Source organism: Apaloderma vittatum, unplaced genomic scaffold (assembly GCF_000703405.1).
Source record: "Apaloderma vittatum isolate BGI_N311 unplaced genomic scaffold, ASM70340v1 scaffold43682, whole genome shotgun sequence".
NCBI classification, from domain to species: domain Eukaryota; kingdom Metazoa; phylum Chordata; class Aves; order Trogoniformes; family Trogonidae; genus Apaloderma; species Apaloderma vittatum.
In genome coordinates, this window is record NW_009702797.1 from 21,617 (window position 1) to 36,509 (window position 14,893).

General features: G+C 41.2%; 1 protein-coding gene across 1 annotated transcript in view; it reads right to left on the reverse strand.

Moving 5' to 3' along the window:
- The window catches only part of LOC104270092 (microtubule-associated serine/threonine-protein kinase 2-like), a gene marked incomplete at its 5' end in the record, with an annotated part of 35,524 nt that overhangs the window by 10,593 nt on the left and 10,038 nt on the right, over nt 1-14,893 (reverse strand). The window contains 10 exons of the mRNA XM_009864347.1: nt 203-507; nt 1,549-1,703; nt 4,135-4,244; nt 6,360-6,482; nt 8,096-8,197; nt 9,362-9,527; nt 10,641-10,773; nt 11,178-11,316; nt 12,647-12,855; nt 14,766-14,851. Of these exons, the coding sequence (XP_009862649.1) occupies nt 203-507; nt 1,549-1,703; nt 4,135-4,244; nt 6,360-6,482; nt 8,096-8,197; nt 9,362-9,527; nt 10,641-10,773; nt 11,178-11,316; nt 12,647-12,855; nt 14,766-14,851 (1,528 nt within the window). The remainder of the gene's footprint in view (nt 1-202; nt 508-1,548; nt 1,704-4,134; nt 4,245-6,359; nt 6,483-8,095; nt 8,198-9,361; nt 9,528-10,640; nt 10,774-11,177; nt 11,317-12,646; nt 12,856-14,765; nt 14,852-14,893) is intronic.

A 14,893-nucleotide genomic window follows, 5' to 3' on the forward strand; every position in this document is an offset into this window, starting at 1 on the left:
AAGTGACAAGACTGAAACACAAGCTGTAATTTTTGAAGACATTAAACTACTGATGTCATTTCAAAGGCAAGCACATCCACAAAACTCTACTAAAATAACCACTTAGCACCCAACATACCAAATCCACACTTTCACAGAGTTGACGTCTGCAAGCTAACGCGGCTTTCTCGGGAACCACGACACCACCACACCGAGCACGTACCTGTCAGGGTCGAGGTGCTGCTGACGGCTGTGGAGGGGGTGGTGGGTCCAGCATCACCTTCCAGCTGGAGCTCCTGCTCCACAGGCTGTTCTGGAATGGGCCCTGGCAGCCCCTCCCGCGACTGCACAGTGGACAAGAGCATCCCCTCGGACTGGGGCCTTTTGAGAAGAGCCCCCTCATCCTCGGCGGAGATGGCAAAACGGGGCATATCCAGAAGCCCCGAGCAGCGTCGTCGGACTGTCAGGGGCGGGCTGGAGTCACTTTCCGTGTGCGACGATTCAGACATAGACAAGCGCTTACGCAATCTAAGATTAAAACCAAGACAGAGCCCCTCAATCAAGTCAGGGGGATAATGAACTTCAAAGGTGAAAACAGCGCACAGACTCAACTCACACATCTGAAGCCATTTTAAGGCGAAGTTAGGACACTTAGTTACACCATTAGGACTTGAAAAGCAAAGGTTTGCAGCATCACCTGAGTTTAGAATTCCAATATATTCCATTGTTAAACTTCTAAGAAAGAAATAAAACTGAAGAAAAATACAGCACAATGAATATACTATTAAACATTATAAAAATCACAATTACAAAATGCAAATTATCATCCATTGTGCTTTTGGAATTTTTCTTTCAAAGTTGCTACAAATTTGAAGCCAGGAAGGCCTGATGCAAGATGAAACGCGTATCAGTTAAGAGTGCCATCCACAGAATGCTGTGTGTATTTTTTAACAGAGTCATACAGACTAGATCACAACCACATTTGATGATCTTTCTAAGGCCAAACATTAGTGTAAAAGCTTTACAGGAGCTGCACAAAATGAGACATAGCCCTTTTTTAAGGAAATTTCAACAAATATTTCAGTAACACTAGGTATCTAGACTCTGGGTACTCACATATTTTACTGACTTTTTTTTTATTAGAACATAAGATTTTCTTGCATATTCTAAATTTTAGAAACTTTGGACTTTCCTAATGGTTTCTCTAATTTCTGACAAATAGTCAACACAGACTTTGGATTCACTGATGTTTAAGAAGAAATTGCTGTTGGTACATCTCCAGTGTAGGTAGTCTGTCCACAAATGAAAGCTTTACTTAAGGTTAGAATCCTTTTAAATCAATTTTAAAGTATTTGCTACAAATTTAGGAGCTGCAGTACTTAACTAGATACATTTAAGGACCATATCCCTTCTACACGCTTATTTTCAGCTATTTCTTCCAGGCTTCACCTGTGGAGATAGATCACTTGAAGCATTCCTGACCTAACGCTGGTCACAGAGAGCTTTGGCACAGGCTGGTCCTTCACAGCTGCTATGAGAAACCAGAAGGCTTATTTCTACAGAACTTACATTTCAGGAGACCCAATCACCCAGCTGCGGTCTCGACTCTTCAAGCCGCCAAGACTATCCAGTCGATCATCTTTTTCCTCACTCAGGCTCCGTTTAGTTGGTGGTGGAGTCTTCCTCTCTTCGTGGATGGAGAGACGTTCCATGCTGCTGTACACCTGCGTATAGCAAAAACTCCTTCTGCACAGGGAAAACAAACCTGGCCTTTTGCGATCACGGGGCACTACTTTCTTCTCAGAATGGAAGACATTCCCTGAAGGCATGAACTTGGCAATGTTCTTTGACTAGCTAACACAGTGCACACGTGTCAGGGAGGAAAAGAGAAGCTTCACAAACATTAAAGGTGCCTTTCTCCAACAGCACCCAACACCTCTCCTCTGAAAACAGCCCAGCACACTACAGAAATACTAAGATCTTTTGAAACTACTTGATTTTTGTTTCTAACGATTCGCAAATCTAAAAGGAGATATTGCTAAAGCAGGCTCCACAAGTCTTGAAGGCTGGCATCCGGATCTTGAAATCTTACTACAGAAATTCAATTCAGCGACAGGCATCACGCTCATGACCCCATTTCATTATTATCAGTCTATCAGCTTTGCCCCAAGCTTATTTCAGAACAAAAAAGTCCTGCCCTCCTCAAGGAATCTACTATAATGCTGACAGCTTAATGAAAGTGCCTTTCTTGGTTTTACAGCCGTCTTTAAATAATTAAATGATTAAGCAAAAAAATCCATCCTTTTAAAACTACACTTGACTGTGGACCTGATTTACATAAGAAGAGATTAATGAAAATAATGTTATTAAAAATTCAGAGCATCAACAAGATAACCATTAATAAATCATATGGCTGAATTGTCAGACAAGAATTTCAAAATATAATGAGCCTTTTATGCCTCCCACATTACAAATGCTGTATAATTTTCCAAGTCTTAAAATAAATTCATTAAAAGTGAACTTTTTCTCTTTGTGGCAAAAACACTGAACCCCAAAGAAAAGCTTTAGTCTAAGAGATGAATAATACTATGGTGAGAAAAGGCAGAAGAAAAGAAACCCTTACACACTCATGAGAACTTTTCAAAACCCCAACTAATCCTCAGGTTCAATTTTAAACATACTTTTGGTGATGCAAATCAGGAGCAACTCCAAAAAATTAATGGTAACTGTTACTTAAACCACCGTAGCTTGGCTGAGGACAAAGAAGAACAAACTGGTGCTTCAAAGCTGACTTCAGTAACGGAAATGTGGAGGAACTGGCAGGAAAAACTTGAAGCATCTTTCAGAGGCCCTAAGTACAAACTCTGTTCCCATCTCACAAGAAGAGGGAAATAAAATTCATAGAGCAGGTTGACTTCAAAACATTTCTTCTCCTTTCTGTTCCTCCCCAAACATACTTTATTTTATCCAAGTTAACAGTGGAGTTGTACTACTTCGAAATGTCCAGAATTCCAGCTTTTTATTTCAGATCACCGGAGTAAGAATGAGAGACCAGCCCAGATGTGAATTCAGAAAGCAGGGCTAGAGGGAACCTCCTCAGGACCTCCTGTCCATGTCATCCCCACCTCAGAGCAGAACCAGCTCTCTTGTAACCCCTGACAGACGTTTCTCCAAGCTGTTCTTAAAAGCCACCAGAGACAGAAACTCTACGGATTCCCCAGGAACCCCATGTCTGTAAAAACGTCAGTAACTTTTGCTTACTGTCTACTCTATATCTCCTCTGTGCCCATCATTTCGTATCAGTTCTGGGTAGAAGAGGAAGACCAAGGTAATCCTTTCCTTCTAGCAGTTCTCTGTTTGGAACTAGGTTAGGTTTTATGTTTTACAGATCTCTGATCATTCCTGTTGCTCACCTCTGGACTCTCTTTTACCGGTCCCTGTTTATTTTCAAGATCATTGCCCAGAACAGAGTACCCCAGAGCACCCCGGCTGTGGCTTCCTACTGCTGAGCAGATGGAAACGATTTGCCTTGCAGAAAATATTCATGCTTGCCCAGTAAGACAACCGCCTTTTGCTTCAGCAATTTGGCACATCTAACTCACGACGCACTATATGCCCAGGTCCTTCTCACTGAATTTGTCACCTCACCTTTTGTTCCTCGGGCTGCATTCGAGACAATGAGAAACAGGAGAGGTGTAAACACCACCTGCGCTCTTACTGCATGGGGTCCCTTTGATTTCAGACCATTATTCCAGAATGTCAGAATCCATTTCCATCCTCATACCGTCTTGTCACCTACTGGAAGACCCTTTCAGAATGACTTTGGTCAAAGCAAACAAGCTTTGGATACTCTCCCTGTGCCAGCATCCAAGTCATTAGTAAAAACATCAACCAGCAGATGCAGGAGAGTCCTCTGCAGTACCCTGCATATTAGCGAAGCATTAAGAAATATAAAATCTCATTCTCTGGTTATTCTGGCATTCACCTTCTAATAAGCCACAAACTACCACAGAATAAACCACGTGCACATTTTTTGATTTGCTCAGTGAATGCGACTCCTACATATCATCTGCATGATTAAAATCTACCCCGTATGAAGCAACGAAACTGTGTTCCTCTCTAGACTTCTTTTGCAACAAGCTAACATGCTCCTACCTTGCTGAATCTTGGCGAGCATGAAGAAAACTGCCGAATTTCCACATGATCGTCATCATTAGTGTCCTCTTCTTCCTCCGAATCCAGGTGCTGGTAACGTTCTGAACGGGCTGTGAACAACATGTGCCACATTTCATCAGCGTGGAGAGTGCTGATAATGCTCACACCTCAAACATTCCTACTTGTCTTCTTACAAAGAATTGTGAGTATTCATACACCATGCAGAATACTTTCCTTAATAATGAAACCTACCCAGCCACTTTTGCTCATCCTGTACAATTAACAGTGAAGAATACCTCCTTCCCACTGAATGTATCTTTTATCTTCATCTATATTATATTCTAAAAGCAGCTGATACTCAGCAGGAGTCTAACCCCGCAGACTCTTTGTGGTAGGGATATTTCTTCCCTACAGCAATGGAAGGAAACATGGAAAGAATTCACAATTTCCATTTCCAGTAAACAGCTTTATGATTGTACAAAATCTGTCCTGCATAAATACATACAAGCCTTCTTTAAAAAATAAAAATATTTACAGCTCCCAAATATTTCCTCCTCTCCCTCCTACAACTAGAAAAAGGATTAGATTTTGTGAAAGAAAATGGGCAAGCAGCCAATATGTAAAGCTATTTTTTAATGCAAAAATCTAAACTGCTTCCAAAGAGATTTTGTGCTTTGAGATTTGCAGCACTGGATTTCGAAGCCAGCCACATTGGATTTTGTGGGGCGGGCGTTAATAAGTTTGGCTACAGAGAGCCTGAAAGCTACACTGAGCCAAATTTGCTGCACTGTATCTGCCAGAAAGCTACTTTTCTAAATTCCAAAATTTTCTGCATTAGGATTTATAATAGCAATGCCAACTCTTATCAGTGACTGTGTAAGATATTTCTTGATGTGAGAATTCCAGCCTTTGTAAAGGACTCACATCAAAGCCACCCTGGCAACCTGCTGAGTGTGCCCGGGCACTTCAGTGACCAGAGCTCAAGTTCAGTGTCCAAAAAGTCCAATGAGCAGGAGGAACACACCATCGCACCCCATTTCTACCCGCATGTTGCATCGATGTAACCCCAACACCCGCAAAACGCACCTCTGCCTGCTCTGCATGGCTTGGCTCCAACTGCTCTCTGCAGCAACTACGTGGAGATTTCTCAGTGTATCTCTCTCTCCATCCATCCCCTAACCCGAAAGCCTCTTCCCCAAACTGGGAGAGCGCCACCTAAATAGGATCACTGCTTTTGCAGCGTGGCAGCCGAGGCGCCGGAGGAAGGCTGCTCTCTCCCTCCCTTCACTCCAGGCACATCACGGGAGCACAGCAAAAATGTGATTCACATAGAGGCAGCAAGTGCCACGGCCTTGGGAGAAGGATGGAAGAGATTCCATTGAAGTACCGCAGAAATTCCTATAGCTCAGGGAACTGAAATAGCCCAGCATCATCCTGTGCTGCAGCTGGAGTGGGGGAAAGACCCACCTGATCAGTGACAAGCCCAAGCCCTTTCCATCTGCTCAACTCCCCAAGTTAAAAGAGAAAAGCAAAAGGGAGCAAGAGGCTCCAGGGACCTCCAGAGACCTCTCCATGCCTCACAAGACGCTCCCTCCCTCCTCTTTCAAGAGAATCAACGATGTCTGGGGCTTATCTGGAAACACCAGGAATCTTATATAACACTGATACCATGGCAGTTCCCAGACATAAATACATACCAAACAGGCACTTCAGTTCATATCTCATTAAAGTTAATACTACTAAAATAAGGTACACACCTTATTTTTTACTTGCAGTGCCAATAATTTAAATTACTTGAAATCTCCAAGGAATTTTCCCCACATATTTGTCTTCAGGGTTTAGGGTTTGTATTTTTTTTTAAAAAGACCATCTAACAGCTGAAAACGGTCACTAGCGAGAGATAATACTGCTCAAAAAACTGAAGGCACCTGGATTTACCGAACACTTTCAAAGTACTGTAATAAACACAGCATTACAATCACAGCATCTCTCAACTGCAGGGCCATGGCTGGCCGGATCACAGCCACCACTGAAAGGCCAATTGACTTCAGCAGCAATACTCTTTCATTTAAAATTAATTTCCTTTCAAAGAAGTCTTACTTGGCATTCAACGGGAACTTGTAAAAGCAATTTCCATCATTTTATTCAATTTTTAACAATTACTTATCTCTAACGATTTCAAAAATGAAACTATGATGCCGTTTAGGCTGAATCTTTAGTCTTACTGTCAAAATAGCTTGTGTCATCCTCAGATTCCAACTGTGGGATGAATTCAGCTTTCTGCCGAAGTAATCCATTCCAGTCCAAGTCTTTAAAGAACCGATGCTGTTTCACTTCAAAGGCACTACCTGAAATAAGAATCTTTTATTGCAGAGTATTTCCTTCAACATTTGCCTAACAAGAAAAACAAAGCTTAAAAATATCAAGACCCTACAAGAATGTACCCGAGTACATTTAAGTCACACATTTTTCAAGAATTTTGAGAAACAACATATCCTTTTACCAAAGCGGTGATGCAGGATAAAATCTGAACAAGATTTCCTCCTCCCCATCTCCTCTTCCTGTTTAATGACAACACATGACTCAATTGGCTGGAAGACAGCATCTGCTGTTACATTCCACCGCAAGTTGCACGTTTAAGAACTAATTAACATCTTAATTTAAAATTACCAAACTCTAAACACCATCTTGTTTGCAGCTGAAGAAACAGAGCAAACTCAGAAAGGTACTTAGCATGTGAGTGGCTCCACTATCATGAATAGATTCATTCATGTGCTTAAAATAAGGCAGGGGCTTACGTATCTTCCTGAATTATTGTATTTTGTTAATAACCTCAGAAGCCTGTTACTCAGAAGGAAAATCTAAGGATTGTCTGTCTACCAGTACATTCATTTTTTTTCAAAAAAATGAAATTAATATTCATAAAAGATGCTACTGTCTTTTTAAGAAAGAGAATAGCAGAGGAAAAGGGATAAAAGGTTTGCTGAGTGCCAGTGGTACTACAAGATGCCAAGTGGAACAGCAGTCTCAGCATTACGGTATGTAAGAACTCAAAAAAATCAGTCCATCAACTCGTTTTATAAGGCAAGGAACTACATCTTTTCCATGACAGCAACATCTTTCAAGTACATGGATTTGAAGTAAAGAAGAACATGTGAATACCATCTGAGATCATTATTAATTCATGACCCGTTCATCACCCTTGTGTGCACACGTGTTAAATTTGCTGATTACACGTGACTTCTGGAGTGGTTATATGTAAAAGCTTTTATTTTATCCTTCAAGTGTAGTTTCCAACTGAAAATCCAAAATGAGTCAAATTAATTAAATCAATGGAACAGGCACCCTGTGCTGCGAAGCTAGTGTTGCACAAATTATTTTAAACCAAGAGTGAAGTTAGAGATTATTTATGGTTATTTACTATCAGGAAATGAGAAATGTTGGCTTGTAAAACTTTAAATCTGTCATTATAAAACTGAAAGATTGACACATGCATCTGGCAAAGAGATTATCAGACTTTGTTGTATGTCTGGAGAATTCTACAGTACAGGCCTCTAGGAATGGGACAGTTTTCATTTATTTCATTACAGCCAGGAGTTCACATTGATGTAAGGGATTAAGCCCCCAGTCAAAGAGAACTTCAAAGGAATCTGATTATACACTGTTCAAATGGAGACACAACCCTCAAGCCTTTAAAGGAACAGCACAAATTTGAGAAGTTACGTTGCCAAGTTGTCAGAGCCCCTTTCTTGCTTCCCAAACAAGACAGTAATATCTGCCTGACTCACACACAGCCCACACTAATTCTCAGAGCTTCATCGCACAAGATTCACTGAACCCAGTATAAACTGTTTCCCAGCTCCAGATAAGCATTTTTCAACATGGGTGGGTGCACATCATTGCCAAGGCAGCTTCTTCTCCTGCTTCTGGCTACTACTTTTCAGTGCACCGAGGTTCCTACCTGTTCCCATTCTTTCCAGAGGATTTTGGCGGAGAAGCTTAGAAATGAGGTCCTGGGCATCTGGTGGCAGTGCATCATCACCTTCTGGCCAGGCAATTTCATCTGGGGATGAAAAGACTTGACGTTTTCTACCAGCTTCACAACCAATTTGAATAACCATTCACATTCCTATACCATAAAATGCAGTGTTCACGACTGCCCCAGAATTGCAAATACCCTGAATTCAGCAGCTTGCCTACTTAATATACCTCAAGCACTGACACTTTCCAAAATGCATAAAATTCAGCATCAGCTAAAGCTGCTGTCAATCCGAGCACTGCTTGCAGAGAAAAATAAAAAGCGTTAAGAACTCTATTAATAAAGTATGAAATGGGACTTCCATCACAATCCATAAACAATGACACTGACAATACGGTGGCTGTATCTTGTGCCCACACATTCCATGCTCGTTATACTTGGAACGGAGAGGACAATTCATAGGTAGCGATTTCATGCTTCGTATTTATTTCTTTGTTGAAATTTGCTTTTTACAAAGGACATTTGCCAAGTGTGTTAAAAATTTACTGTTTCAGAAAGCATTCCCAACAGGAAATGTTTTCACTGGCATATTCACTGAGAGAACACAAAGCAATCGTTTGTCCAACTCCAAGCAGGAGACAGGTTTAAAAAGCCACAAGACACATCTCTGGAGACATTCAAACTCCGTCTGGATGTGTTCCTGCGTGAGCTACTCTAGGTGATCCTGCTCTAGCAGGGGGGTTTGACTACTTTATCTTCAGAGGTCCCTTCCAAACCCTACCATTCCTTGATTCTGTGAAGGTACCAAGTACAACTGCTTCAATACCTTTTGCTTAGAATTACATTTTTAGTTCATTTATACAACTACTAATTGACTGACATTTACAGCTACAGAAGCAGTAACCAAAATCAGACTGAATCAGATCAGCTGGTGGATGCTCCTTTCATATTCTCTATCATTTAAGTTAAAAGACATAACAAAAAAAAACCCAAATATTTTCCCCCAATCCACACAGACTTGCATGACTCCCACACAATTCACAACAGAACTATCTAGCAAGACTCTAAGCAGTTCAACAACATTTGACAGCCGGAATCACATGGATGCTACATTGACACAGAAAGATAAATATTATAAAATTTAAAGCCATTTAAACCTTCCTGACTAAACCGTGGATCCTCAATACTTTCAAGGTTTTCCTTTACAGGACACTTTGAAATCGGTTCAGAGGCACAACAGAAACGTACCACTGATCACTTGTCCAAACAGCTCTTCAGGTGTGTCCCCAAAGAAAGGAACGCAGCCGACCAGAAACTCGTACAGGATGATGCCCATGGCCCACCAGTCCACAGGCTTCCCATAGCCCTGGCGCAGGATCACTTCTGGTGCGATGTATTCCGGAGTCCCACAGACCTCAAAAGAAACACACAAGAAAGCAGTCAATTTACAAACCGCCAAATTCACCTAAAAGCTTCTTTTTGTCTTTCCTTTCTTTCCTCTCTCAGAGCTTTCCAAGGAAGTTATTAATGTTTTGCCAATATTCACTTTATGCTGTTAATTAGTTCCATGGAAGAAGAGTCTATATTTGAGGAACACATTACCTCCACAGAAACTACACTGCACACTATGAAATGTTCCTATCGTGGACACGGCCGCTAAGTAGCTCTTTGGTGCATGTGTTGCACAGCCTATGGGAAAAATGCATATTCTGTGTGTGCAAGTCTATCTGCTTGATGGATGTCTACTGGCACAGGTGGAGCTATCAGGAACCGAGCTGTGACAAACCTCTCGCATCTCTGTAGCAGCAGAATTTAGTTTCACAGATGCAGAAGTAGCAGCACAGCATGATTACACACTTCAGCATTTAAACTCGAGAGGTACAGCGGGCACAGATGAGGGCTAAGGAAACCACGTTGGAAGATCTAAGTTGTTTTGGGCTTAGAAACAGCAACAATGACAAAATAGTTGTGACAAATGTGCAAGACCATGTTCTAGTGACCAAACAGAGTTCCTGCAAGCTGAAAGAGGTATATGGAAGAGTTATTCATTAAAAAAAGGAAAATCTATCTTATCTAGAAGAACTTAGCTGGCTAAGCCTAGTAAAATGAAGGATGAAGAGAAAAATGACCCTTAGTAAATATCATGGGGATAAATATCAATATTTGAGCCATCAGACAAAACTACAAGAATCATGTAGGAACTTGCCATGAACTTTCTAAGCACCAGAAGGGGGAGACCGTGGAACAACCTTCCAACAAAATCCGTATTACGTCCCTGAATCAACTTCTGTCAACACCTGCACTGCTGCCTGGGCCACATTTTCAATATCCTAAACTAAGAGCTGAAGTGCATCACTCCAAAACAAGAAGCTGAAACAACAAACAATATCAATTTATACACAAACATGAGAACAGACTTGTATCTTTTCCTCTTGTTCTACAACTCACAGCACAGCTACAAACTCTGATTCCCGAGACAGAATTCTGCATCTCATCCCACACCAACAGACAACTTTTTTCAGCTTACCTGCTTGTCCAGGAATTCTCTGGTATCCTTCTCAATGTGTCCCTCGTAAAGGTTGGTTGTAAGACTCATTAACCCAATTTTAGACAGCCCAAAGTCTGTTAGTTTAATGTGACCCATGGAAGTTATCAGGAGGCTAAAAGAAAGAGAAGCAGCAAAATAATCCAACATTCAGTTAACTGTTTCCCAAAAGCAATTTAAAAAAAGAAGAACACGAGATAATGCTAAGCAAGTTCTCGGTGCTACATCCACATCAAACACCTGCAAGGAACCTCCTATGCAACTGAATATCACAGAGTAGCCAAGGCAACTGGAAATCAGACTACATCTGCCATAATTTCATCAATGTAGCATCAGCTTTGAGGGTTCTTCCCATCCCTTCTCAGTGTCCATCTCATTCTACACCAGTAGCAAGAGACTACATAAAATCTCCTGCATGTCAGATGCCAGTGAAGATTTCTGTTGCGTCTAGCCCCCACGTCCTCTTGCCTGTGGAGAAAGCCCCTGGCTCTCTCCTGCTTCGGAGAGCTACAGACTTACTTATCAGGTTTTAGGTCACGGTGAACAATCCCGTAATTGTGCAGGTACTCCAATGCCAGAACTGTCTCGGCAAAATACATCCTCGCCATATCAACAGGTAGGGCACCAATGTTCTTGAGAAGTGTAGCACAATCACCTCCTAGAAAAAAAGTTGCAAATATGGCACAGTGAAACGGCAAATATCAGTAAGAACGAACAACTACGGGTCTACAATAGCTAAGGGCTGTGTCTCTCAACCCTGTCATCCTGAATTCTAAAGCTCCCTTTACGCTCCATCTTGAGCTTCAAATATATATTAACACTTAGGAAAATCGAGATCCAGGTATGCCGGGCACGTCTGCTCAAGAACTGTGCAGATGCCCATTTCCAAACCGTAAGCAAGTCTTGAAGGAATGGCAGTTCATGACTTCTTGGCCACTCTATAACTTCCTTTCCACCACACAGACACACACTACTTCTGATATATAAGCTTCTTAAAAGAGTAAGCAAACACCTCTACAGCTGGATCCCCCTACACGTGCAGAGGCAACCATGCCTGTGGACACAGTGATAGTCATGAAAATAAGACTGCAGGCTCCTGACTCAAGCTTCTTAAGAAACTCTGGCCATACATGTCATTCAACCTTCATCTCTACTTGCAAATAGGAATTAATATTAAAATTTGTTACATCAACGCATCTCCTTTCATTCTACTAATTTATCTGAAAGAGCACTGATACAATAACTACAAGCTTATTTCTCGTAAACATTCAGCCAAGCAAGCCAGGCATAAAAAATTAATCTCATCCACCAGTGGAAATACATTGATACAATAAGATATAGTGATAAAATAAAATCAAACAATATTCTAAAGAATAAGCAAAACAAAAAAACCCAGCACAAAACAGCACCGTATTTTAAAAAAAGATGCTAAAGAACAAAGTTCGCGTTGATTGGTGGTGTTTCTTAACTGCCTTTTTCTAACTGTAATAGCAAACAAACATGCTATGGATCAAGCCACGCCATCGCATGGAAGAGTGGAGGATTTCTTGCCAGTGAGAACTGGGAAATTCATGCCAAGCTTCTGACCCCAGCAGTTTTCTACATGCAGCTTTATTTTTCCTCAGCTCCACCGCAAACATGCTGCATCAGTCACAGGGACTCAAAAATGGAATATTTCCTTAAGCTAAACTGTACTAGCGGTAGAACAACTTATTTCTCCGGCTCAGCCCAAGCAGTCTGTGTGCTCCTCCCTCAGAGAGCATCAGGCCCTCCCCTGCAGCACTGACTGAGCTTGTTGCCTGTGAAGAACAGCTCAGCACACACGATATGGTTCTTCCCATTCCCTGTGTTCAGAGCAGTGCAATGATCAGTCCACACCTTGTAAGTCCCTCACAAATGTCATCTTTTACGAGGAGACACATGGCATACACATGACACGTCCGTCCCACCTAAGGCCCCTCTGCAGGTGCAGGTGATGACAACCGTACCTTCCACGTACTCCATAACCATGCACAGGTGGCGCTTGGTCTCAAAGGAGCAGAACATGCTGACCACAAAGGGGTTCTCAGCAAACGTCAGGATATCTCTCTCCACAAAAGCCTGCTGGATCTGGTTTCTCAAAATTAGGTTCTGTTTGTTGATCTTCTTCATGGCAAAACGCTGGCGAGTGGTCTTGTGCCGCACCAAATACACCGCTCTAGAAAACCACATGCCAATAGGAAAAGTTCCATTTCAAGTTCAAACTGGTTTGGTTTTCATTTAAAAAAACAACAAAACAACCTGTGATGGTAACCGTTTTGGATGGATCCTGACAGACTTATCTGTGACTCCATAAAACCCCAACTCTGAAAATAAGGAACTCCACGACGCTTGCTTCCAAAAGGTACTTTGTTTTCTTGAATTAAGCAGCATTTTCACTGATAGGACTAACAAAGAGATATTTTAGACACAAATGTGACAAACCTCCTTAAGCATCACTGCAGAGGTAAGTATTTTTCATCAATACAGTCACCATGTCACTTAGAAAAATGTCCAAACCATGGAATCAGCACAATTTCTTTCCAAGCTCCATAAAATTCATTTGATGCAACACCGTCACCAGGGATTTCCTTCAGTAAAGTATCTTACATTTCTATCATTTGCAGATCATTAGATTCCTGCACATTAATAATACAGTTTGCAAATAAAATTTGCATCCAGTTTGCCCACATTATTTAATCGGTACTTGTTTCCCTTTCTCTGGAGTACATTTTATTTAACATGGTGTTGTGTCTCACCAGCAGCTGACTGTAACGTACACCCAGTATAAAGACAGATACGAGTAACAGCAGAACTATTCCCTCTTTCTCCCCTTTTTACAAGGTTGTGTTTAAATCATGGGGCCTGTGCAGAAATGTGACTGAGAATGTATAAAATCTCCTTGTCTAACAATGTGTCTCCTTGACCTGCTCCTTTGCGTCGTCACTGATGAAAAAATAAGCTCATACTTTTTCATGTAAATTCTTTTAAAAATGAGTTACTGTTAACTAAGTACCCACTTCAAGAAAACACTCAAGCACATGCTCAGGTTTTGCTGTTACGACCTACTGACCTAACTGCTTTTCAGTTACAACCTAAGGACTACCACTGGAAACGACTTACGAACTGCAAAGAGTCAGAAACCGTCTCTAAAATTCTGGATAGGTTTGTACGAGCGGTTATAATTTTAACCGACCAACTTAATTCTTGTTTCTTCAATGGATAATAAAATCTTATTGCATTTTTACTGTATTACTTCTCACAGTAGATTCGACCGAATGTAATTTTAGTATTTCTTTTAGTGCTCACAAACAGCCACATATGTTACATCTGTAATCTGAACACATGGAAGAATGGAAAAGCATAAATTATTTCTCCCTTAATATTCTTTGTTTCAATGAATCATCTATAACATTTGCAACGACAGAAGTTTACTCTTGTTCGTTCAGCCTTTAAACCAACAAATCACAGGACAGAAAGCATGAAAGGAAATACAGACTGCCTTCCTAGGCAATAAGGAAATGGGTACAAAAGAATTTTCTCAGACTCATGGAACTACTTTTTTTTAGTATTACTTAGCCAATCTCACAATTAACTAAGTGACAATATGTTCCCTAGACACAATGTTTAAGGAAAATGTTTTTGTCATCTCAAGCTAAAGTGTCTATGTTTTAACTACCTACCAAAAAGAAATAGTGCAGAAATAGTTACTGGAAAAACAGGCTTGAGGTCACAGCTAGGAAGGGTTTCAGGGATTAGGAATACTATATTCCGGAAGCTTTAATGTAGGGCATTTAATTTTTCTGAGCTGGAAGCTGTGTTAGTTCAGAGCAATGCAAGGACTTCACAGCAAGGAACTATGTCCAGGTATAGGGGCTGTTGGCTAAGAAACCCCAAGAACATGCAAGAAAGGGCATCTCCCTGAAGAATGCAGAAGACACCACAAGTGTGGAACCTCTAAGACCTAAGAAAAATTCCTTTATGCTTTGGACCCGACAAAACATAGTAATTCACCAAACTTTGCTCTAGCCCATCCCTGGGTAGGACAGTAATAGTGTTTTCTTCTAAAGTGAAGTCTACAGGTCTTACCCATAAGCACCATTACTGATCAGTTTAATAGTTTCAAACTCTTCTTCCGATGGAGTTTTCTTTGACTGGACAGAGGCCCCACGGCTCTGGGGAAAGAAGACAAGAAAATGGAAATCAGGAGCACGGAT